Here is a 24,664-nt window from a genome sequence, read left to right as displayed (position 1 = left end):
AAAGCAGAATTGACCAGATGGAAAACGAGATCCAAAAGTTCACTGAAGAAAATAATTCCTTAAGGATTAGAATGGAGCAGATAGAAGCTAACGACTTTATGAAAAATCAAGAAATTATAAAACAAAACCAAAAGAATGAAAAAATAGCGGTGAAATATCTCATTGGAAAAAACAACTGACCTGGAAAACAGATCCAGGAGAAACAACTTAAAAATTATGGGACTACCTGAAAGCCATGATCAAAAAAAGAGCCTAGACATCATCTTTCATGAAATTATCAAGGAAAACTGCCCAGATATTCTAGAACCAGAGGACAAAATAAATAATAAAAGATTCTACTGATCACTTCCTGAAAGGGATCTGAAAAGAAAAACTCCTAGGAATATTGTAGCCAAATTCTAGAGTTCCCAGATCAAGAAGAAAATATTGCAAGCATCCAGAAAGAAACAATTTGAGCATTGTAGAAATGTTCTGCATGACTGCACTGGTATAACCTATATCAAATTGCTTGCTTCTTAATGAGGGGGGAAAAGGAAGGGAGAGAATTTGGAACTTAAATTTATTTTTAAAATATTAAATTGGTTTTTTACATATAATTGTGGAAAATATATATACATATGTATGTGTGTATATATATATATTTTTTTGAAGAACTGGTGATATCCCTCTGAATTTTGAGTCAGATTGTTTCTCAAATATGTTTTATTATGAGGACTGTACTTTTGATAACAATGATATATGTATGCATATCTATACATTTTATGTGTTATTTGGTGCTTAGTATGTATCAGGTATCGTGCTAAGCACTTTATTATTTTATGTTCACAACCACCCTGGGAAGTAGGTGCTATTATTATCCCCATTTTACAGATGAGGAAACTCAGGTAAACAGAGGTTGAGTTGCCTGAAGCCAATCAATCAATCAATATGTATTAAGCACCTACTATACACCAGGCACTGTGTTTAGCGCTGGGTCAGACGGTAAGTTTCCGAGCATAGATATGAACCTGAGTCTTCCTCAAGCCAGGCCCAGCACTCTATCCACTGTGCCACCTAGCCATCCCCAACTTTTAAATAGGAGACTGCTAAAAACACATCTACATTAGGTAAATATGTCTTTTCACCATTGAACAGTGACCTAATTGCATCTGGGATGGAATGCAATCTGCAAGTCTGTGGACATGAATAAAAACTATAAATGTGTAGTTTTTTCTTAAATTGTAAATTTAGCTCTGTAGATTTAGAGGAGTTGTTTCTGAGGATAAGTAATCTAGCACCTGGATAAATCAATAGTCAAACATATTTTAATTTTTATTCTGAATGATTGCTTTGTTTTAATTTGGTCCTCCCAGGCACTATAAAATGTTAAAAAGAGCAGAAAATCACAACGTGGTTATGAAAACCATATGAAGAATATGAAAAACTCTTCAGGCACACTTGTATACCAGGCTTCCATGCTTTTTTGATAGTTTGTTAAATCATAGCAACCTGCAGCTTTTACTCCCAAATGTTAGCTAATTTGCCTAGAGTGCAACAGACGGTAATTTAAAGAATCTTAGTGTTTATAAAGTGGTTTTTTCTATTAAAGAACATATGCCCAAGGACATCTAGGTGGCCCAATGGATAGAGAACCTGCCCTGGAGTCAGGAGGACCTGAGTTCAAATTTGGACTCAGATATCCTTACTAGGTGTGTAACCCAGGGCAAGTCACTTAACTTCAGCTGCCTAACAAAACAAACAAACAAAAACAAAACGATATATCCAAGAGACCCATACTTGCCTGGGCAAGGAGAAGCTTAGATGGGGAGGAAGGGGAGAAGTCAATCCACACCATTGTATACCACAGGCTTGTTGCATCTTGATCGTATCACTTAAAAGTATATTAGTAAAACCTGGGGCAGCTGGTTGGCACAATGGACAGATAGAGTGCTGGGCCTGAAGTCTGGAAGACTCATCTTCTTGAATTTAAATTTGGCCTCTGACACTAACTAGCTGTGTGACCCTAGGGAAGTCACTTAATTGTTTGCCTCAGTTTCCTCATCTGTAAATTGAACTAGAGAGGGAAATGGCAAATCACTCCAAGAAAATGCCAAATAGGGTCAGAGGAGTCAGACATAGCTAAAACAGCTGAACAACAAAAACCATAACAAGCTTCACTCAGTTGCACAGGCTTAGGCAAAGCAACTGAACATATAAGGCATTATATTCAAATGATTGACAATTATATAACTTCAAGGCTGAAAACACCGATTACCATTATTTGGAAGGGGAAATGCTAAATGTTCACTGAGCTTTAGGAGATTTCATTTAGGAGTTGAACATGCTCATATGTACCGAATGAAAAATATTTTTACTATTTGTTTACCCAACTTCTATTAGAGAAAATGCATTTTTCTCCTGAATGGAATTTTATAATTTTTTTATTATTACCTTTACAGATGTCAAGGTCAGCTTCTAACATTAGGAAAAAGAAACCATGGTTACTATAAACAATTGCGACTGATGACAAATACATTAACTACAGTGTATGGCTATCCTCCAGCAGTTTACTGTGATAAATACCTAGAACTGATTGAGCATTTACCACAAACCTAGCTAGCTTCCAGGCACTATGAAGCAGGTATAAAAGATGTTTGGAAAACTACTGAAGCCTTCTCAACCCCACTATGAGGTAGGTAGGTATTCTAAGATCTAACATCAACATGTATTTTCTTATTCCTGAGCATAGATGTATTACCAAATCCTGAAACCAGATAGTTCTCAAGTGTTAAGAAATCTTAAATTTAGCAATACTTTCCCTCAGAGCTCTGCCACCCACCCTCCTTTTTTAAATACAAGATTTACAAGATAATACATTTTTTTACATTTATCTGAGATGGACAAAACTTGATACCATTGAAAAAAAGCACATTTTAAATTTGTCATTGTCATTCATTTTAATTTTACAGTGTTGATCATGAACCTCAGAATCCATTTCTTTGGCATTTTTAATAGATTGTAGATCCTTTCTACCATACTTCCTGTTGGTAATAGATATTACAATCCTGAATTGTCTTGTTCTATATGGAAAGTCATCTTCCTTTTATGCAAACAGTGTTTATATTTCCTCTCAGAAGGGAGCCTTCTCATATCAAAAGATCCCCTTCATAATGACCTACATGGGATAAAACATGATAGCAAAAAAAGCATTTTCCTGGCATTTATTATTTAAGGAACTTGAGATTTCCACCCCCATCCCCAAACTTTCCTGATGAGGACTGTACAATAACATATTTCAATTATAACCGTTAACATTTCAGTATATGAAATATAGACTCTAAAGGGTAAGAACATAGTCTGTAAATTATAACTGATTTAAAACAGTTAATTTTAACAATAAAGTTACATCACAAGTGCTGGAGTTGTAAATAAACTATGAAACTACTGTATAATTCATGTCTGGCTACATTTTAACTTGTTATCCACAGAAGTGGAACTTAGCCAGGACTCCTTGTTTTAAAATGCTGAAGTTTATTTCTTGTATTTTACAAAATCCACATGGAAGTATTCCCACCATAAACTCTGATGTTTTTGTTTGTACAATGACCATGCATTAATTCGTGTTGAAGTAAGACAGCTCTGAAGTCTTCATTGATCCAGCTGATGTGTCATGAAGATGGAACAGAGACGGCTCCCACAGCTTCAGTGAGGTGTAAGGCCAGACCGTACTGCCCGTGGTTTTCTGGTAGCAGCTCTATTACTTTATTTACCAGTTTAGCTGTTGTTGCAATTGGCACTTCAGGGCTATGAAGATCCTGGGGGTCCTGCAAATTTGACATGAAAAATATTCCATCAGGCATTTTAATATTAGCAATATTTACTATTACCTTTATCATAAAAAGTAAATATAGTATTTTTAAGAGGTCTTTTCCTCCCTTTCTTCCCTAAATAAAATTAGAAGTATTAAATTCACTTAAAGCGTTTTTAAATGACAGGTAGGTTTGGGGAATTTATCAATTCTACTAATATGATGAAATAAAAAAATGACTCCTGGCATTTTATGTAGAATTTTCAAGTTTTTAAAATGTGTATACAGTATGGAGGTTAAGTGACTTGCCAGTGGTCACATCATAGTAATTTCTCCTGACTCTAAAGGAAGGATTCTTTCTACTCAATCATAATGCCTCAATATGTGGCAGGGTGAAAAAAACCCCAAGACTCAACCACATTTGTTTGATAAGAATTAGGTATCTCATTCAGTCCTGAGTAATTTCTTTGTATACTTGAGAGAATAATTCCAAAGTCTACCACTGATTAGACTACATAACATGAACCAGAGTGACTATCCTTAACAACAAAACAACCTGTAATCAACATGTAAAGATCAGTTAACACAGAGCAGACAACCTTCTGGTTCAAATTAAAATACTTGTTACATTTTTGGCTCCTAAGATCTTGTGTTTCTTCTCCTCTTCTTTATATTTACCATAGCTTTGAGCCAGGTACAGAGTGTTGGTGGCAGTCTAGCAAGCAGTTCCATGCCCTCTTTGGTCTGAGTATGGAGTAAGGCATAGGCTAGCCTCTGCCCAGTCAGCACAAGGAGCTGAGATGCCAGCACTTCTTGGTCTTGCACCTGCAGAATGGCCTAAAGGTAAGAACAAGAAAAATGCAGTCAGATACCTTGAGGTCCTCCATCTGAGCAGAGTGAGAAGAGAGAAAAATACTTTAAATATCTGCCAGGTCACTTAAGGAAGATGTCAGTTACCTTCATGAACTATGACCATACATTATTATAAATCAAACAGCCCAGAGTTTAGTCTTTAGATTTGTTTCTCTGCCTAGCCAAATCTTCCCTTTTCATATACCAGCACAGTGAGGCTGTGCTCTTAAGCTTTTGACACAGGAAGAATGAATGATGAAATGAAGCCAAGCACTGAATTTTATTTTTCCAATTAAATATGATTTCTTTACCATATGAACAAGAGATTTTTAAATGAAGTTTACTCATCACTTTAGAAAGGTCAGTTTTATTCTTTATTTTCTTAATGTAAGCCTTATTTCTATATCCAAAGAATAACAGTTACCTCTTCTCCAAGATGATCAACTCCATAATTATATAGTTCCAGTACATAATGTCTTCTAATCACATCTTCATTAACTTGAAGGTGCTGGGCTAAATATACAGCCAGAACTGGCCAGTCTCTATCTTTGCCAAGAGGAATAATTGGTGCTTCATCAGAAGTTTCTTTGTCCTTAGGGACAGAATGTTGCACCTGAACAGCTGCACTGATGATTTTCAATAAAAACTTGGGAACAAAGTATGAAAGTGAGAAAAATGGAAAGAAATAAATCTTATTAACATGGGCTTTATTAAAATAACATCTTGCTAGAAATCAGCTATAGCAATCAGACAAAAAAAAGAAACAGGAAGTAAGTATAGGTAAAAAAAATTGTCATTTTGTATAATATAAGACTTAGAGAACTCAAAAAGAATCAACAAAATTGATTACAATAATAACTTTAGCAAATTTGAAGAATGTAAAATGAATCCACATAAATCCTCACCATTTCTGTGTATTACCAAGAAACTCAGCAGGAAGAGACAGTGAAATTCCATTTAAAACAGCTACCAAAAAATGTGAAGTACTCTGGACTTCACTAAGATATACAAAAGAACTATATGAATTTAACTACAAAACACTTTAGGATAATCAAGACAGACCTAAATAACTGGAGAAATGTTAACTGTTTACAAGTAAACCAAACCAATATAGTTAACAATGACAGTACTAAGGGGGAAAGGAATAAGCATTTATAATGTACCTACTAGATGCCAGGTACTCTGCCGAGGGCTTTTTTTAAAAAATAATTATTTCATTTGTTTTCCGTGTTCTATAATCACTTCCATAAATCTTAGATTTTTTTCCCCTCCCTCCCCGTTTCCCTCTGCCTCCCCGAGACAGCTTGCAATCTTATAGAGGTTCTACACATACAATCCTATTAAATACAATTTCACCATAGTCATGTTGAATAGAAGAATGAAAATGAATGCAAGAAACCATAAAACAAAACAAAACATAACACAAAAGAAAATGGTCTGCTTCATTCTGCGATCCAATTCTATAGCTCTTTCTCTGGATGTGGAAGGCATTTTGCCTCAAAAGTTCATGGGGAATTTTTTAGGTCCTTGCGTTGCTATGAAGGACTACAGAAAACTTCCTCGCACACTGTGGCTGCTGCGGTGTACAGAGTTCTCCTGGTTCTGCTTCTTTCTCTGCTGAGGGCTTTTTACAAATACTGCATTTGATCCTCATAACAATCCCACAATGTAGATGCTGTTATTATCCCCATTTTATAGTTAAGGAAACTGAGGCAAACTGAAGTTAAGTGACTTGCCCAGGGTCACACCTCTGAGACCAGATGTGAATTCAAGTGTTCCTGATTTGGGCATTCCAAGCCCAGTGTTCTATACACTGTACCACTGACTGCCCCCACACTCCCTAAATTAATTTACTTATTCAGTGTCACACCAAACTACAAAAAGAAAACTTTACAGGGCTGGAAAAAGAATGCTCATCTGGAAAAACTAAAGGTGAAGACTCTCAAGAGAAATTAAACTATAATAAAAATAAGTAATCATCAAAACTATTTATTACTGGTTAAAAAATTGGAAGGCTGACTGGCATGGCTCAGAGAGACAGACGCTGGGGATGGGGCATGGCCAGGAATAGCACAGAGAGTTCATGTGCCCATGGAGAGAGGCAGTCCCAGACTCATTCCAGCACTAAGTCTAGCAATAACCTATTGCTAGATGGCAAACTGCAGAGCTTGGACCAATGGGGCAATAATCAGACTGCCCTGAATCAGTCAACTTTTGGAAACACTGAAAACTTATAGGTTCTCAGTTTGAACTGTCCATGAGGTTAAAAAAAAAATTTGTTTGGGGGGGGAACAACACTCAATACGTCAAGAAAGAAGCAACAACACTAGTCCAGACCTCTCCAGACATTTCTACATCAAGTTCAAAGTGACAAAGTAGGCAGGGAAAATAAGTAAACAAAAAAAATTATCCCACCATAAAAAGCAAAACCTCAAAAAAAAAAAAAAACCACCCATAACTTGGGCAAATTCAACTAGAATTCTTGGAAGAGTTTATAAAGCAAGAGTTTCAAAATGTTTTCTTTTTTTATTAATGAAGTGAGAGAGTTAGAGGAAAAAACTGGAAAACAGTTGGGAGGAGCAGAATAAAGGTGGGGCCTAACCTGAGTTCTCTCAAATTCTGCTCTAACTTTAAATAATGCCTCAAAACAAATTCTGGAGTGGTAGAACACACAAAAGAATGGGGTGAAACAATTTCCCAGCCTAAGACAACTCAGACGGTTGGCATGAAAGTGAGAGTGGAGTACAGTACAACAGGCTGAGCCCCAGCAAGTCAACAGCAGGGATTGGGAGCAACTCAATGGGCTGCTTCAGGAGCTCTCCACCCACAGAGAGTAAGGGAGTCAGACAGCTGGTCAGAAGGAAATGCCAGGGCAGATTCAACTTTGCTGGCAATCAGGACTCTGGTACATTGCACGTATGCAGTTCTATGTGATGGTGCCAGGGCACTAACACAAGAAAAGGACCAACATATTAAAGTATGCACCACACATTTTGGGGAATGGTCACACCCTGGTTACAATTCCAGGTCATAAAAAAATCCTTGGGGTCACTCATAGATCACAGATAGCACAGGTCAGGAAAGCAGTGAGCATACCTCTCTCTAGATTGTATGACTTCTGGAAAAACTGAAAACTTACAGACACCCAGAACTAGCTCTGAGAGTAGCAGCAAGGAAAGTCTGAAGCTTGGGATAATGCCCCCTCCATCCCAGGAGCAAAGCCCCACTTCAACATAAAGTTAAAAGTCAAGGCATAGGTTGAAAAATGAGCAAACAACAACAAAAAAGAACACGACCATTACTATGGTGACAAGGTAGATTAAATCAGATCTTCTGATGAAGACGGCAAAGTCAGAACAGCTACATCTAAAGCCTCAAAGTAAAATGTGAACTGGCCTCAGCCCCGCCTCCACATCCTCCTGCCTATATATGAGTATACCAGAGGATGCTATCTTGGGTCCTTTCGTCTTCTCTCCTCATACTTTCTTGGTGACTCAATCAACGCTATGGACTCATTTATCATTTCTATCTAAACAGCCTTCATCTGACTCCACAGTAATAAGCAGTTAGGAAGAGGGGAGGGCTTGGAGGAAAGAAATAATTTTTGTTTTGGACATGTGAAGCTTAAGAAGTCTATGTGACATCCAGAAGGTAGTTGGAGATTCAAGTCAGTAGTTCAGGGGAGAGACTAAGTCTGGATAAATAGAATAGAAATGGAAATCATCTGAATTAAAATAATTGAAAGATTTTTTTCAACTCATTGGTCAAGAAAGACTGCACACTTAACTACAGGTAAATATTTGTAAATTATCAAAGAACCATGCACTTCCTGACCCTGTATTTTCCCATCACTACTCTGTCACTGCAGAAACAGAAGGGCTACACAGGATGGATGATTATTTTTATTTTTATTTGATGTATATGCTGCCATGGCTGAAGAGTTTCTTCTGGACAATCTTCTGGTGAATTGCTTCCTAAATAAGCTGGTCCCTGGACAAAAACAGTGTGTCACAGAGGAAAAAAACAACTAAAACTTACTTGTTGTCGGAGAGATATGAAATTTGGGTCCATCTCACCACTAGGTAGTAATTGAATTGAAGTTAGGTCTTTAAAAAATGCATTTTTGCCCTGAAAAAAATAAAACAAATTCATGTGATCACTTTTTTGGGGGTGTTATTGAAGCTTTCCCTATTTCTGTAAAGTTCAAAAGTTTTTTTATTTAACCTCTTTATCATCTTAATCTCAGGAGAAATTTTGTTTAATTTATATCATAAGAATTTGGCAAATAGTTAACTTTATGAATATTTAAATATTTGGATACTGACATGAGATTTAGAAAGATTTTATCCAAGTTTCATAGGAAAGCCATAATAAAATACTGAAAAATAGAGGAAAAGATTTTATTTAACCTGGAGAAGAGGTTATGGATAATATGAAAGATACTGATTACTGAACTACAGAAAATGGAACTGTTGGAAAAGAATAGTAATTTAGACTAGCATTTCCCAAACAATAATCTGTGTTATACTTGACATCATATATAATGTGAACAGAATTACATAAGAAAATTTTCACAGTAGTGATATTTCTATTATGTCATCAAAAAATACTTGTTACATATGGCAGTTTTTGGTTATGAAAAAAGTATTTTACTTCCTTTTTCATTTTTGTACCAGAATTGTCCTACCCCTACCCCATATCACACTTCTTTTCCCAGTCATTCCATATTCCCTGTTAACCTGGAGCTCTTTATAGGTTTTGTTGCCATAGCTCATGTACAAGATTGTTTCTTCCTCTGACAAAAATGATGGTTTTTCTTCAATAATTGATCATTCAACAGATTCAAAATTTAGTTGGAATGAAAAACAGGCATTTATGATTACCGAACAGTACGAAATGGCTTGAAAGAAAAGAAGATAAAATGAGATATAAGGATTATTCTACATTTCAGCATTTGGGAGTGACAGCAGAAAAGCATGTCTGCGTCCAAGAAATGAAGTGTGTATTTACTAACCCCAAATGGCAGTAAAAGCAACAACAAACCAAGAGGCAAGCTTATCGGTGAAAAAAAATTAGGGAACAAGATGTTTCTAAAGGCCATACAAAAATTCAAGATTAAAGAATTTGCTAATGAATCATTTTCTGATTTAGTACATAAACTAAATAACAAAACATTGATGCTATTATGATAGTTTTCAATACTATTTGCAGTAAGACATGATAGGCCTTTATCTGATATAGAGGAGGAAGTATAATTACAAGAGAAAAATAGAGTAGATATAGGTAACAGTTTAATACATGAAATAGTGCAAGAAGAAGAGTAAAAAAAATATATATCACAAAAGAAACCAAGATGAAGATACTTAATATTATAGAAGGGAATACCAAAATCCATATCATAATTAATGAGGCAACTACAATTTCAAAGAAAAACACCCCAATAATTTATGTTCAGTGTACAATTCAGTTAGCTTTTGCACTGGTAACATTTGCTGTTTTAAAAGAATTGGCATCAACTATGGCAGAGTCTATTTTCAATACCACTTCCAATGCTTCTCTACTTCAACTGATTCTATCTTTAATAATGAATGCCTAAAAATGAACTTAAATGCATTTTGACCTAAGGATGGTAATTTAATGCTAGAAGGAACATCTATAGTAACTATGGAGATGACAAAAATTTCCTGAAGTCAGCAATTGGCTCTGTGCACTGGTTTCAATTATCACTTGATAAATTTAAAAAATTGACATAAAAGAAGTTAACCATCTAAAAATATTTCTGAAACAGATTTATTCTATTTATCATCAATCTAACAATAATGAAACCATCCTAGAAACTACATCTAAAGAACCTGAAATAAAAATTATTAAACTGATTTAGCACTGGGACTGAGAGGGGTGGCATGCAGTTAATGAAGTGCTCCTGTGGTACGGTGCGCATATTCTGCACTATATATGCATCCCTCCTGTATCTTGCTCTTATTCTGGTTTGGTAAAGAGATTAACATTAATTTCTTTCAAGACTTTGCTTTAATAATTGGTATTCTTAAAGAATTTTCATTACTTTGAAAAGCACTAATATTCACAATGCAAAAATTAATCAAACACACCATAAGAACTTGGGGAAAATGTAATGATTGGCACCAGAAAGCATGAATCTCAAGCTGAAGATCTGAATAAGTCAAATTAAGTTTAAAGACATTTTATTTAATAAAAATAACAAATTTAATGCCCTTCTTATGCATGTTACCAGATAATATAATTCATGAAGTACATGAACTTGTGTTTTTTAATCAGACAGAAACAATGAAAGCATTTTAAATTATTTTGATTTATTAGAATCATCTACCTGTCCTTGTGAAGAACAAACTTTGCCAAAGACAGCGGCTCAAAAAAAAAGGAAAGGATCATTTAAGAGACATCTTAAAACGTGGATTTTCGGGATTTTGTCAGTAACAATCTAAAATCAAACAAGGTTCCAATTTCTGCAACTATACAAAAAGCTAAAAAGATAGCACTATGGCAGTTACCTTAAAAAGGGGTAGTTAGGTAGCACAGTGGATACAGCACCATCCCTAGAGTCAGGAGGACCTGAGTTCAAATGTGATCTCAAACACTTACTAGTTGTGTTATTGTAGGCAAGTCACTTAACCCCAAATGCCTTCCAAAAACTAAAATCTACACACACATAGACAGACAGCTTGAAAAGATTCACTTTAGTGATTATTGGTATGAGGCTGAGAAAAATAATCTAACAGTAGTTAAACAGTAGCATTCTACCAATTTTATTGTTAATTTAATTCAATTGCCTTTGTTTTCTATTGTTTCTTTTTTTTTTATTTGCCCTGTTATATGCGGGTTCAATTGATTTCTTAGTTCAGTGTTATTTAGCATTTTGGTTCATATTTTTCCTCTCTTCCTATGCCTTTTTTTTGGGGTAAATATGAGCTGAGTGAATTCCCTTAACATATTTCTTATTCATTTTATTATATCCTTTGCTATTTCTTGAATAACTTCTAGAAAAATTTCTGGAAGCATCTCTGAAGACATTTTATTAATTTCTGGACCTTTTATATTTACTGAGTTCATGTTGTTCTTTGGCTATATGACAAGTTTTGCTTTTTACTATTCTTATTTCTGACTAGCTTATCCTCCACCACCACCCCAAATCTTTGGTTTTTTTCCATTTTTCTGGGGGAAGCCTTTTTATTTCTAGTAAAAATTCTATATCACATTAAAGGGGGGTAGGTAGTCTGTCTCTTCCAGAAAGGGAAACAGATCATTAAAGGCTGGCATAGCTTCTTCACTGTAATTGGCAATCATTTACTTAAATTTCATCAAAGCATTTGACAAGACTTTCACATATTCTTGTGGACAACTTGAAAAACTGTAGTCTAGACTCTAGATAGTAGATTCTGAACTAGCTGAACGACTTGACCTAAAGAAACTATAGTTCTTAATGAGTTAATGTTCACTTTGAACAGGCAAAATGTTGGACCAAGTTTAAGATGATGAAATTTAACATATCTAAAGGACTACACCTGTGTTACAAAAAAAGGATCAGTCACTTGATCGGGTCACATCTCTGCTAACTATATCTCACTCTCTTATTTCTTTCTAAATTTAGAAGACTTTTATACCCTTATAAATGTATAAGCTAATGTCTAAGAGTTTACAAGTAATGTATATAAGAGCAAGGTTCCAGCACCAGCAGCACCCCACTCCCACTTACTTCTGTATCAGTTCTTTTCATGCCTCATTTGTATGAGATTATTCCTTTTTATCTCTCCTTACAGTTTATTTTTTAGAATCACCCTATTATAAACACAGCTTAACCCAAGTCTTTCTTTCAAACTACCCAAATAATGATGAAAGCTATGAGTACTGATAACATTTTCATATATAAGAAGTAAACAGTTTGACTATATTGAGTCCCTTTAATGTTTACCTCATATTTCTCCTGGATCTTAATATGTCAAAATTGTCCACTAAGTTCTGCCCTTTTTGTCACAAATTCCTGTCTCAATTTGTTAAACAGCCATTTAAAAAAAAAAAATTCAGGATTATACCTAACTTTGCTGGGCAAGTTACCTTTGGTTGTAACCTCAGCTCTTTCGCCCTATGAAATATAGTGTTCCAAGTGCTACCAACACAGAAGCTTCTAGGTTTTGTGCAAATCTGACTGTAGCTCTGCAATATTTAAATTGTTTTTTTCTTGTTGTTTTCAATATTTTCTCCTTTACCTGGGAGCTTTGAAACGTGGTTATGATAGTCCTGTAAGTTTTCCTCCTGGGATCTCTTTTGGGTGGTGATGGGTAGATTTTTTCTATTCCTACTTTACCTTCACGTTCTAGAACTGCAGGGAAATTTTCCTCAATGATTTCCTGTAACATTATATTAAGATTCTTTTTCTAATCATAGCTTTCAGGTAGTCCTACAATGCTTATACTGTCTCTCTTTGATCTGTTCTCCACCTCAGCTGTTTTTCTGATGAGATGTTTCACATCCTCTTCCATTTTTTCATTCTTTTGGTTTTGTATTATTGTTCCTTGGTGCCTTAGAACGTCATTAGCTTCCCCTTGGTCAACAGTTTAAAAGGAATTATTTTCTTCCTTAAGGTTTTGTTTCTCTATTTCCAGTTGGTTGGCTTTCTTTTCATAGTTTTCTTGGATTGCTCTTATTTTTTTTCCTCATTTTTCCTCAATTTCTCTTATTTGATTTTCAAGTCATTTTTAAGTTCTTCCAAAAGCTCTTTTAGGGCTTCTGGCCATTTAACATTTCTCACTGAAAAAGGACTAGCTTTTTTAGTTCCACTATCTTCCTCTGAATATGAATCAGGTCTTCTCTCTCCCCAGAGTAGCTATCTATGGTTGGGTTTTTTCTCCTTTGCTTAATCATTTTTATTTTCTTTTGTTTTATTTTTAGCAGCTATTATTACAATCAAGCTCTAGTCCAGTGAGGAATGATGCTTTAAGTCTCAGGTCCTTCTTACTGTTATTTTCTGAGCACTCTTCTCCACCCCTAGGCCATGGTGAGGTCCCCCAGCTGCACAGTCCTGTAAATGTTCTTGCTCTCTCTAGTACCTCTGGGGGCTGTAAATTTCAGCAACTGCTGAAATACCCTAGATGCTGATCTCCTGCAAGTGCCCACAGACAGCAGGGTCCCCACTTCTCTGCCACCGCACTCACCAGGCATGTGCTAGATCCTTCTCCCTCATAGCTATTGCCTCAGGACCACTTCTAGTCAGCATAGTTATGCTTAGCATCCCTCAACAGTGGAAGGTCCTACAATCTTCTCCTCAGCTATCAGATACCTCCCTATACTGTCATTTCCAGAAGATGAGGCTGTCTCCCAACTCAGGTGCCCCCAGGACTTGTTTTGTTTGTTGACTCAGGCCAAACCTTCACCCCTGGAGGTCCAGTCTTTCCTGGGATTTCCTTAAGTTGTATTAAGAGGATAACTGTTTTACCCTAATTTTTGTTTCTTTCTGCCACTCAATATTCCCCCTATGCTCTGTCTTTTTTGTGGAGGAAATGTGGAGAGCTAAAAGTTTTCTGACCTATTCCACCATCTTCCCAGAACCCTCTCAAGGGAGTTTTCCTCACTAATGCACTGCTGATGGAGTTGTGAACTAATCCAATCATCCTGGAGAACAATTATGTCCAAAGGGCATATCCTTTGACCCACCAATACCACTGCTAAGAGATCAAGGAAATGGAAAAAGTATTTATAGCAGTTCTTTTTGTGGTGGCAAAAATGTAGAAATATAGAGGACACCCATCATTTGGGGAATGGCTGAACAAGTTATGGTATATGATTGTGATGGAATACTATTGTGCTATAAGAAATGATGAGCAAGTGGACTTCAGAAAAACCTGGAAAGACGTATACGAATTCTTGGAAAGTGAAGTGGGAGAACATTGTAGAATACAACAGCAATATTGTAAAGATGCTCAACTGTGAAAGACTTAGCTACTCTGACCAAGACAATGATTCGACAATTCCAAAGGACCCATGATAAAAAATGCTATCCACCTAAAAAGAAAGAGAATTGAGGAACTCCAAATACAGGTTGAAGCATACTTTTTAAAGCTTTCTTTATTTCTATTGTTTTGTTTGTGTTTTCTTTTGAAATGTAGCTATTATGGAAATACTTAGCATAACCTCACACGTTTAATTGAAATCAAAGCTTGCCTTCTCAAGGAGGGGGAAGGTGTGAAAGTGAAGGAGGGAATTTGGAACCCAAATTTTTAAAAAATGATTGTCAAAATTTTTTTTACATGTAATTAGGAAATATTTAATGGAAAAAAGCAGGGGAGAGTAGGGGTAGGGGGTAGGATGAAGAAACTCAGGCTGAGAGGTTAAATGATCCGCCCAGGATTACAAAGCTAGAAAGTGTATGAGGCAGGAATTGATTTGAAATCTTTCTGATTCCAGACCCAATATTCTATTCATTACACTATCTCAATATAATATAAAGTCAGCCCATATAAATATAATTAATGATCACAAATTGTTTACTGAGATGGATTATTTGTGTTTTTTAAAATCTAATCATTTTTGTTTTACAGAAAATTACAAGTTTGTCTTTAAATCTAGTCAAAAACGTAAATAAAGTTGTTACCCTGGTGTAGTTTCCTTACAACTAAAATATTTTTTTTTCCTTCTATTATTTTTATCTTTGACATCAGTGAAATTGCAATCTATGAAAAAAATGACTTTTTGAAACATAATTCAGTCACATTTCTGAAAATTAATAAAGTGACAACGCAACAATGAACTCACTTGAATATGAAGAATTGTTCAGATTCCTCAGAAGAGATTATTCACCCATATTCATCCTCAAAGAATGATTTCCTAATGCTTCACCATCACAAACTTGGGCTCTATGTCCTTCAATTCACTTACCTTACTGTCAAAGAGGGAAAGAGGTTTCACAGACTTCAGTGAAAACCTCATGATTCCATATAAGACAGAGCACAGCACAGAATGGTGCTCCACAAGTGGATAATGGATATGCTTCTGTTCAAGAGCCAGCTCCACTATTGATATTGGTCCTTCGACAGATACCCAGGCATCTTCAGTATCTAAGACAGGCACTTGCATTTCATCACTGCTAACATCAGCCTGGGAAGATTTTGAAAATAGAAAGCATTATGTCAGTAACTTGCTGAAAAAAAGATGCCTCAAATTTAAATTCTCATACTGCACTGTCCTTAAAAAAGTATATATTTTTTCCAGATTAATCAAAAATATAACTTCCAGTATTATATTAATAATCAATCTCCACATGAAATACATTTGCCCATACTTAAAAATGATGATTATGATTCTCCAATATTCTAATATATAATTACTGTATATGAAATGATATGTATATTTTACCTCCATTAAAGTCTGAAGAAGATCCAAACAAGAGTCAAGAAAAGATGTCATTGCTGTGTCACTCATACCCACATCCTAATTTTAAAAAGAATATACAAATTAAATTCTATAAAACTTCTGTCATCATTTTTTAAAAAAAGATCTTTTAAGTTGATTTTTTACACTGAATTAACAAGTTGGAATTGTGAGGTTAGATGGCATTAACAAATTTTGATCCCTCTTACTGAGATTATATTAAAATACTTCTAGATTTGGGCTAAAAAGTTGACATTCAGTCTGTGGTACTAATGACATGTGTGTATATTAAATTATCTATGAATATAAACATCCACATGCATATATGTGTATATGTGTGTTACATGTTATATATCAATTATACCAGCAAAGTCCCCTCTGACAAATACCAGCTGTGTGACCCTGGGCAAGTCACTTAAACTCACAAGTTTCTAAGACCATTTCTAGGAAGATAAAGTTGCTTCAATGGAAGTTCACTATACACTATGAACTGTAGTTCTTGTTTTAATATGCAAACATATACATAAATATACATACAACACATACTTATGTGTGTATGCACATATCATGTGTGTTATATGTGTATATTATATAAATACTAAATGTATGAAAGGTTGTATATGCACAAACATTAAACATGAGAAATGAGAACACATTTTAATATTCCACATTTTACACTATGCACAATGATTATTTTATTAGAACTATGATTTCATTAGGTCACAAAGTGAGCTCCCAGGGAGGAGCTATATGTAATGACGCAAACAGGCAGCAAACGACATTTTGTTTGAATGTGAAAAAAAAAATTTCCTACCAATTAGAGCTACACAAAAGTGGAATTAGCTGCCTTGGGAATTAGGTTCATCTTCAGCAGAGGTCTTCAAGCCAAAACTGGATGACTAATTTGTTGTAATGGGCATTCAGGACTCTTTTCTGGAGTCTTGGTTTCAACTAGATAAATGGATATTTGAAGTCCTTTCCAACTCTAAAAGTTTATGATTGTGTAATTACGAGCCCTACAAAATCAGCTCTTATGAGCAAAATTAGGAATATTTCTATATACAACAATTATGGATTCTTCTACACTGAATACCAAAATAAGCCTATGCTAATATAATTCAGTTATAGTGAAGAAGATCCAAACATTTCAAAGTAAAATTTAAAATTATCAGCTACTGGTCCTACACATAGGACCAGAATGATCTGGACAGAACATCATTTAAAGAATGATAGCAATGATTAAAAAATGAGTGTATGAAATTATAGCTATATGCATTTATTAACCTAACTCAATAAAGTACCCGAAGAAAGGCATTTGCAATTTTTCAATTAAAAGGAATTAAAAGATATACACTATAATGTTATTTTGTAATTCTCATTCATAGTCCAAAATTGTGGGGGCTTTTTAGGACTTTATAAAAATCTATTCTGAATGTTATCTAACCATTTTGAAATATAAATTTAACAAGATGAAAATTAATCACCAGCTTTAACATACTACTCATTTTCAATCTCTTTATTATCTGATATATCAAGAAAATTGAAAGAGATCTAGTTCACCTAGCATAATTAAGTACCTTTAATATAAAATGCAAGATTTAGAAACTACCTTCACCTCAATGTATTTACTATAGAGGAAAATATTCACTTACCCTTCTGCATAATCTATCCTTTGGAGATTTTCCAACCTAGCAAAGAGAAAAAAATGTTCTAATATTTAGTGTTCCCAAGAAATAAGAAACTAAAAAATAAACTGAAAGGCTTGGAATGATACAAAAAAGCAACTACAACACTGAACTTTCTATTCTTGCTTCCCCTAATGATATATGTAACGTGGGTGTGTTTCATAAATTAAAAAAAACAAACATCAACACAGAGGATGCATTTCATGAGCCACTAACTTGGATAATCCTACAGTTTATTTTTAGTAATATTTTATTTCATTTTTAGGAAATAAGTTTGCTATATCTGATCTAGTAAACAAAGAATCCCTCAAAAACCTGGTTTAAATGTTCTGTGGCCAATTAATTCATTGTGCTTCGTTGAAATATAGAGCCATACTCAAGTTACCTTATTAAAAAAAGAGAAGCGAACACGCTGAGGCAGGGGCCAAGGCCAGTGTGGGGCCTGAGCTGAGTACCACTGAGGAGCTTACTTTATACCACCCAGGGTACAAAGCCCACTCCTCTCCTCCCCCCATACAGAAAATCAAGTAGGTCATGGCTCGCCAGGTCTTAAAAGCCCCCAGGACTTTTAAGTGGCCCCAGTGACCTGAGTCCCATTAAGAAACTCTAGAGGAATTCTGAGAACTTTGGAACCGCCCACTGATCGATCTCTAAGCCCAACAAGAAATCAACAGTACTGAGGATGTGTACTTCTCGACTGACTTGTTCGGTTATCAGGAAGTATGAGATGGAGAAGTTCCCTCCTGTTCTCAATTTGCAAGAATCAGAGACATACAGAGAAAAGCACCAAAGTGAAGTCTGTAGGAAAATCGCCAATTTGATCCTTGAAAAGCAGTTGTTTATAATAAAGAACTTGAGAGTGATCTCACTGCAGACGGTTCTTCAATTGGCAATTGTCATTTATATCAATGGAAGAAGGCACCTGAATACTATGTAGGGTCTTACTCAGGTCAGTCAGGCACTTCTTGCCAACCAGAAGAACTGCCGGCTGCTGGTTGGTAGCTGAAATCCTTGTGGAACACATAAATGGGGCAAAAAATGGATGCTCAAGGAAGATTATCCTGTAGCTAGCTATCTACCTTTGCCTCAAGCCTTAGCAGGCAGCCAGAACTTTCCAATACTACAGCTGTATCAGTGAGCTGTATCTTTGAGCAAACTGAGGAGTATGTGGTTGTGGCACTCTCCAAAATCTTCAAGAATTTTGAAGTCACCCACTACATCAAGGTGCAGCAGGTGAACAGGCTTCTGGGGAAGACAGACCTAGATAACCAGTTATACATGTATTTTACACAGTCCATCCACAAGACCATGTATTTTTCTTGTATGTGCGTTTTCTTTTGCAAGATGGATAATATGGAAATATGTTTTGCATGACTTCCATGTATAGATAACTGACATATTGCTTGGCTTCTCAAGGGGAAAGGAAGGGATAGAAGGGATGCCAGAATATTATTGCAGTGATGTGGACTGATAGCTAATTATCACCCTGGAACTCAATTTTTTAAAATGAATGTTAAAAGAAGTTTTTACATTTAACTGGGAAATATTTGATGAAATAAATTAAAACATTTAGTTATCAGTCCACATTAAAAGAGTATCAACTGTGAAGGACTCTAACCAAGACAATGACCCAAGATGATTCCAAAGAATAGCTAATTATCACCCTGGAACTCAATTTTTTTTAAATGAATGTTAAAAGAAGTTTTTACATTTAACTGGGAAATATTTGATGAAATAAATTAAAACATTTTAAAAAGTAGCTAACATCTCTGCCTGTTCAAGTATACACAATATATATGCCAAAATCATATGAGATTCCTTAAAAGACATTAATATCAGACATAACTATGTTTCAATGACATTTTGATTACTAATATCAAACAAGCATAAAATGACAAAATATCAAAATAAGGATTACTAGTGGCCATAATGAATTCACTAGAAACACATCATGACAAAGAAAACTCATTTTCTTTTTTGATAGGCTTACTAAACCGGTACTTTAAGGAAATGCTATCGATAAAGTGTATCGATTTCACCATAAAATCCGACAACCATAAAATCCTTGTGGACAAGATGGAGGAATGTTCATAGCCAGAATACTATTGCAGTAATGTGGACTGATAGCTAATTATCACACTAGAAAGAGGCTTCTAATGGCTCCTGTTAACTTTCTCTCCTTGGCAAAATCTTATTTAAAACTACCCTCAATCTTGGATGAAGAAATAGAAGAAATGTTTATTAAATTCAAAGTGACAAAGATAAGGTAGTTACTACAACAGACTCAAAGTGATTTAAATAGTCTGTCTACAAAAATTCATTAAGCACACAGTATAATCCTACTTGCATAGTGCTGTTATTTTTATTATATTGGCCCAGTCCAGCTATGAGCACTGAATATTCCTTCAGCTATTTAAGTTGTTAAAAGTATTTGGTAATTGAATTTATACAAGTCTTTTTTGTGTACGTGCTTTGGTAGGTCAAAGCCCAAATATTTTAAGCTTTGTAGTCATGTGGAATGAGATTTCACTTTCTATTCTTGTTTCTTCTGTTTTGTTTTGTTTTTTAGTATAGATAACTGTTGATTTTTGAGGACCTATTTTGTAGCCTGCAACTTTGCTGATACTATTAACTGTCTCAATGAGTATCTGCTGATTTTCTAAGCTATTCAAAGTAAACCACCAGTAAATAGGAGTACTTTTATCTCCTCTTTAGCTATCTTTCTGCCTTTAATTTTTTTTCATCTTATTGCTGTTGTCAACATTTTCAGAATTATATCAAATAATAGTGGTGAAAATGAGCATCTTTGCTTCACTCCCATATTTACTGGAACAGGTTATAGAGTATCCTCATCACATATCAGGCTTGTTTTTGATTTTAGGTAGATGCTTTTTACTATAATAAAAAGGTCCCTCTATGTCCACACTTCATAGGGTTTTAGCAAACAGGAGTGTTATATTTTGTCAAAATTAAACTGCGTCTATTAAGATAACCATTTGGTTTTCAATGCTTTGATTTTTAATATGATGGATTATGTTGATTGCTTTTCTAATGCTGAACCATCTTTGTATCCTACTTACAAATCATACTTGATTTCTTGGATAAATCGCTGCCATCTACCTGACCAAGATTTTGTTTGAAATTTGAGTCAATGTTTATTAAAGTTATTGGCCTATAGTTTTCATTTTGTGTTTACTCTTTCCCCAGTTTAGTTATTAGAACTACATGTGTCTCATAAAAGATTTGTGGTACAGAATTGTTCTTTCTCAATTTTGGAGAATCACTTGTGGGTACCTGTGAATACTCACTCTTCTTTAAAAGTTTGACAGATTTCTCCTTTGATTTCATTAGGACTAGGGGCTCTTTTCTTGAGTAGTTTCTTTACAGCTAGATTTCTATTTCTTTTCTGAGATTGAGTTATTTAAGATCTCTATCAAGATTTCTAATAGTTTTAGGCATTTCATATTTTTAATGGTATTCCTCTATTTTATTCATGTTCTCAGTTTTCTTAGCATAAAACTGCATAACATGTTTTTACTTGTCTTTTTATTGCTTCGGGTTTTGTTATGATTTCACCTTGCTCATTAGCTATTTTATTGATCTGACTTTCTGCTTTCTTCTTTTTAATCAAATAAACTAAGATTTAACAATTTCATTAGTCTTTTCAAAGAAACAGCTTTTAGTTTTATCATTTTTATGGAGTTTTTTGTTTCCAATGTATATTTTAAAATTTTTAAATATTTCCTATTTTGTGCTTATTGTAGATTTGTTGGCTTCCTAATTCATTTATCCTCCTCACTTTTTTCTGTCTTACGTATATTTATAAGGATATGAGCTTCTCCCCTAAGGACTGCTTTAGCTACGACCCAGAATTTTGGTATGTTGTTTCATCATTATAATTTCTCTCAGACAATTATTGTTTCAATGATTTGTTCTTTGATCCACTCACACAGGATTTAATTATTAAGTTTCCATTTGAGTCTGTATCTTTTGTTTGTGGTCTCTAAACCAATGACTATTTTTTTTTTTACTGCATTATAATCTATAAAGGCTGGCTGTATTGACTCTTTACTGCCTTTTTTATACTAGTTTGCAATATTTCTGTGCCCAGAACACGGTTAATTTTTGTACAAGTTCCATGTGGTACCACAAAATACGTATATTCTTTTGCTGTTCCATTTATAAAATGCCACAAGTCTTTTAACTCTAGTTTCTCCAGAAATTTGTTTAGTTTCATATTTTCCCTTTTGTTGATCTTTCTGATAAAACTGAGAGAAGGATACTAAAGTTTCCTGTCACTGTTCTGTCAATTTCTTGTTGTAGTTTAGATGTTTTTCTTTATGAATTTGGATACTAAGGCATTTGGAGCATATATGCTTATTACTGATATTGGTTTGTTGTCTATAGTTCCTTTCAGCAGAATATAGTTTCCTTTTTTATTCTTTTTAATTTTTTCACTGTTTTTGTTTCATCAGATAGCATGATATAAGCTCCTGCTTTTTTGGATCCACATGATTCATAATAAAAAAAGTTTTTTCCATCCCCCTACCCAGTTTTATTTTGTGCATGTCTGTTTTTAAAATGTGCTTCTTTCAAACAACAGCTTGTAAGATTTTGTTTTCTTATCCAATCTGTCACTCTTTTTCATTTTACTGAATTGCTTACTCCATTCACATTTAAGACTAGAAGAATTAGGTTTACATTTTCTTCCATCTATCTCTAAAACTGGGGTTCCCCCCAAGGTATGAAAATTTTCCCTTCTGCTATAAATGTATTACTTTGGTTAATTTTTTTAAGGTGGTCTTGTTCCTATTGGCTCTCTTTCTGTCATCTCTTCTTTCTGAAATAACAGAGGTTAGCTTCTCCTCATTGCTAGCCCTTAATTTGGCCCCTGCACATTACATATTTTTCTCTTACTTCCCCTCTTTTATCTACTTTTCTATGTTGTAATGTAGTTGTGTGGGATGGCTCAGGTCCCTACATAAATCAATTACTCAGAGGCCTCTCAAAGTGATGACAGAAAAGAGATTTATTCGATTCTCGAGAATCTGGACAATCCTACAGCAGTTCACCTGGAGTAGGAAAGCTGAAGACAAAGAAAAGGCAGTGATTTATATAGACTCTAACGCAAGTCCCTCCTCCCCCACTGACCATTTTCTCATTAGCTGAGAATATGATCTGACATTCTAGACACAAAATCTAACCAATCCCTTTTGAAATGAAGACATTGAAGAATTAGGTAAACTTTATGCAATCATTGAGACCCTAATGTACTACACAGTTTTATATCCTTATATGGAATTATTCTGTTCTAAAAATATAGTAACCTTGAGCCTCTCAGTCTTACCTCACCCCTGGGAGAAGAATTGCAATCTGAGAAGTCTTCACTAAACCTATCATACACACACACACACACACACACACACACACACACACACACACACACACACACACACACACACACACACACACACACACACACACACACACACACACACACACACACACACACACACACACACACACACACACACACACACACACACACACACACACACACACCCCCCCCCCCCCCATCTATAGGCAAGCAGTCACCTGGTTATGTCCATAGTCCCCCATGTTCACCTCTTCCTTGTTATCTCTACCAATCTTCTACCTTCACCCCTGTCCCCTTGTGCATATTTAGAAAAAAGTTCATTACTGGTCCCTCTGTTGTCACTCAGCTGCTATCTTTGGCTATTGAATTTTTTCACTCCTTTTGCATATCTTTTCTTTCGGGTGGTTGAGAAACAATCTCTTCTATTCTGGTTTTCTTCCAAAAAAATGTTTCAAACACCTCTTTATTACTGAACATCTTTTTTATGTATGGTTAAACTCAGATTTTCAGGGTGGGTCTCCCTGGGCTGCATTCTGAGCTCCACTGCTCTTTGGAACACAGTATTCCCTTCCCTCCTACATTTTCTGGTGGGTGTAAAATCATCTTTCAAATTTCCTGTCCTTTGCTTTTGAGGGTCTTTCTCCTGATCACTTGCAGAACTTGTGTCTGAATTGAATTGTTAAAATTAGCCACTATGTGTCTTGGAGTTTGTAGCCTTGAGCTTTTTTTCTGGAGGTGATCAGTGAATTCTTTGGTACTTTATTCTTTTTGGTAAGAAGTTCTAGGTAATTCTCTATTATTTCTTCCATTAAGGGGTTAAAGGTTTTTGGTCCTGTCATGCCTTTCTGGGAGACCTATGAATCCTAAGTTATTTCTGCAAATCTTGTCTTCAAGGTTAGCATGTTCTGCTTGCATAGTAAGCATATTTTCTCTTTCTGTTTCTCTTTTCATAGGTTGTCCTTCACTTCTGTATATTTGTTTTCTTTCATTTCTTTTGTGAGGCTTGCCATTGCAGATTTTAGTTTTTTTAATCTTCCCATTATTTTTGCTGTGCAAACCATATATTGTACTCTCATGATTCTCATTTCTTTTCTGAACTACACTGGAACAGCACATCAGGGTTCCATGTTCTCCTCACATTCCACAGGGTCCACAGTCTCATCAAGTGTTGGATCGTTTTCCTCTGTTTAGCAGTATTTATTCACAAATGCCTTAATTTTCGTACTAGATCTGGAGGCCACTCTTCCTTCTGCTATTGATGTTTGCCGTGCTGCTTTATCTGCTGTAAGTTTTCTTCTTCCTAAAATCTTGGGTAATTTCAGTATTTATTTTTCCCTCAGATTTTCCCCATTTACTTTTTGTGTCCTCTCTGCTGATGGTTCCTTGGGGGCTGGATCTCAAAGCCTTCTGCCATTCTGGGCAATTCACATTTCACCAGCCTGGGTCTCTGCCCACTCTTCTTGAGGGATCAGGATTAGCCCCAGCTGGATACTATGCTCTTTCCCTCAGGTCCTGCCCATTCTGTCCTGGTGATCAGTCCCACTCCCTCTATTTCTCAGTTCT

At 35.2% G+C, this 24,664-nt stretch overlaps 1 protein-coding gene and 1 pseudogene across 1 annotated transcript in view; one reads left to right on the top strand and one right to left on the bottom strand.

Moving 5' to 3' along the window:
- Nucleotides 1–2,402: 2,402 nt before the first annotated feature.
- RAB3GAP2 (RAB3 GTPase activating non-catalytic protein subunit 2) overlaps nucleotides 2,403–24,664 on the bottom strand; it is a 107,581-nt gene continuing 85,319 nt past the window's right edge. The window contains exons 29-35 of the mRNA XM_072647801.1: nucleotides 17,692–17,727; nucleotides 16,025–16,099; nucleotides 15,548–15,766; nucleotides 8,678–8,767; nucleotides 5,064–5,285; nucleotides 4,466–4,624; nucleotides 2,403–3,803 (exon numbers count right to left, since the gene is read on the bottom strand). Coding sequence (XP_072503902.1) covers nucleotides 3,648–3,803; nucleotides 4,466–4,624; nucleotides 5,064–5,285; nucleotides 8,678–8,767; nucleotides 15,548–15,766; nucleotides 16,025–16,099; nucleotides 17,692–17,727 — 957 coding nt within the window. The 3' untranslated portion in view covers nucleotides 2,403–3,647. The remainder of the gene's footprint in view (nucleotides 3,804–4,465; nucleotides 4,625–5,063; nucleotides 5,286–8,677; nucleotides 8,768–15,547; nucleotides 15,767–16,024; nucleotides 16,100–17,691; nucleotides 17,728–24,664) is intronic.
- Nucleotides 17,807–19,180, top strand: LOC140530470 (syndetin pseudogene; annotated as a pseudogene).

The sequence above is a fragment of the Notamacropus eugenii genome, chromosome 2, assembly GCF_028372415.1.
Source record: "Notamacropus eugenii isolate mMacEug1 chromosome 2, mMacEug1.pri_v2, whole genome shotgun sequence".
Taxonomy (NCBI): Eukaryota; Metazoa; Chordata; class Mammalia; order Diprotodontia; family Macropodidae; genus Notamacropus; species Notamacropus eugenii.
Note: the sequence above shows the minus strand (reverse complement) of the source record. Positions and strands in the feature narration are given on the sequence as shown.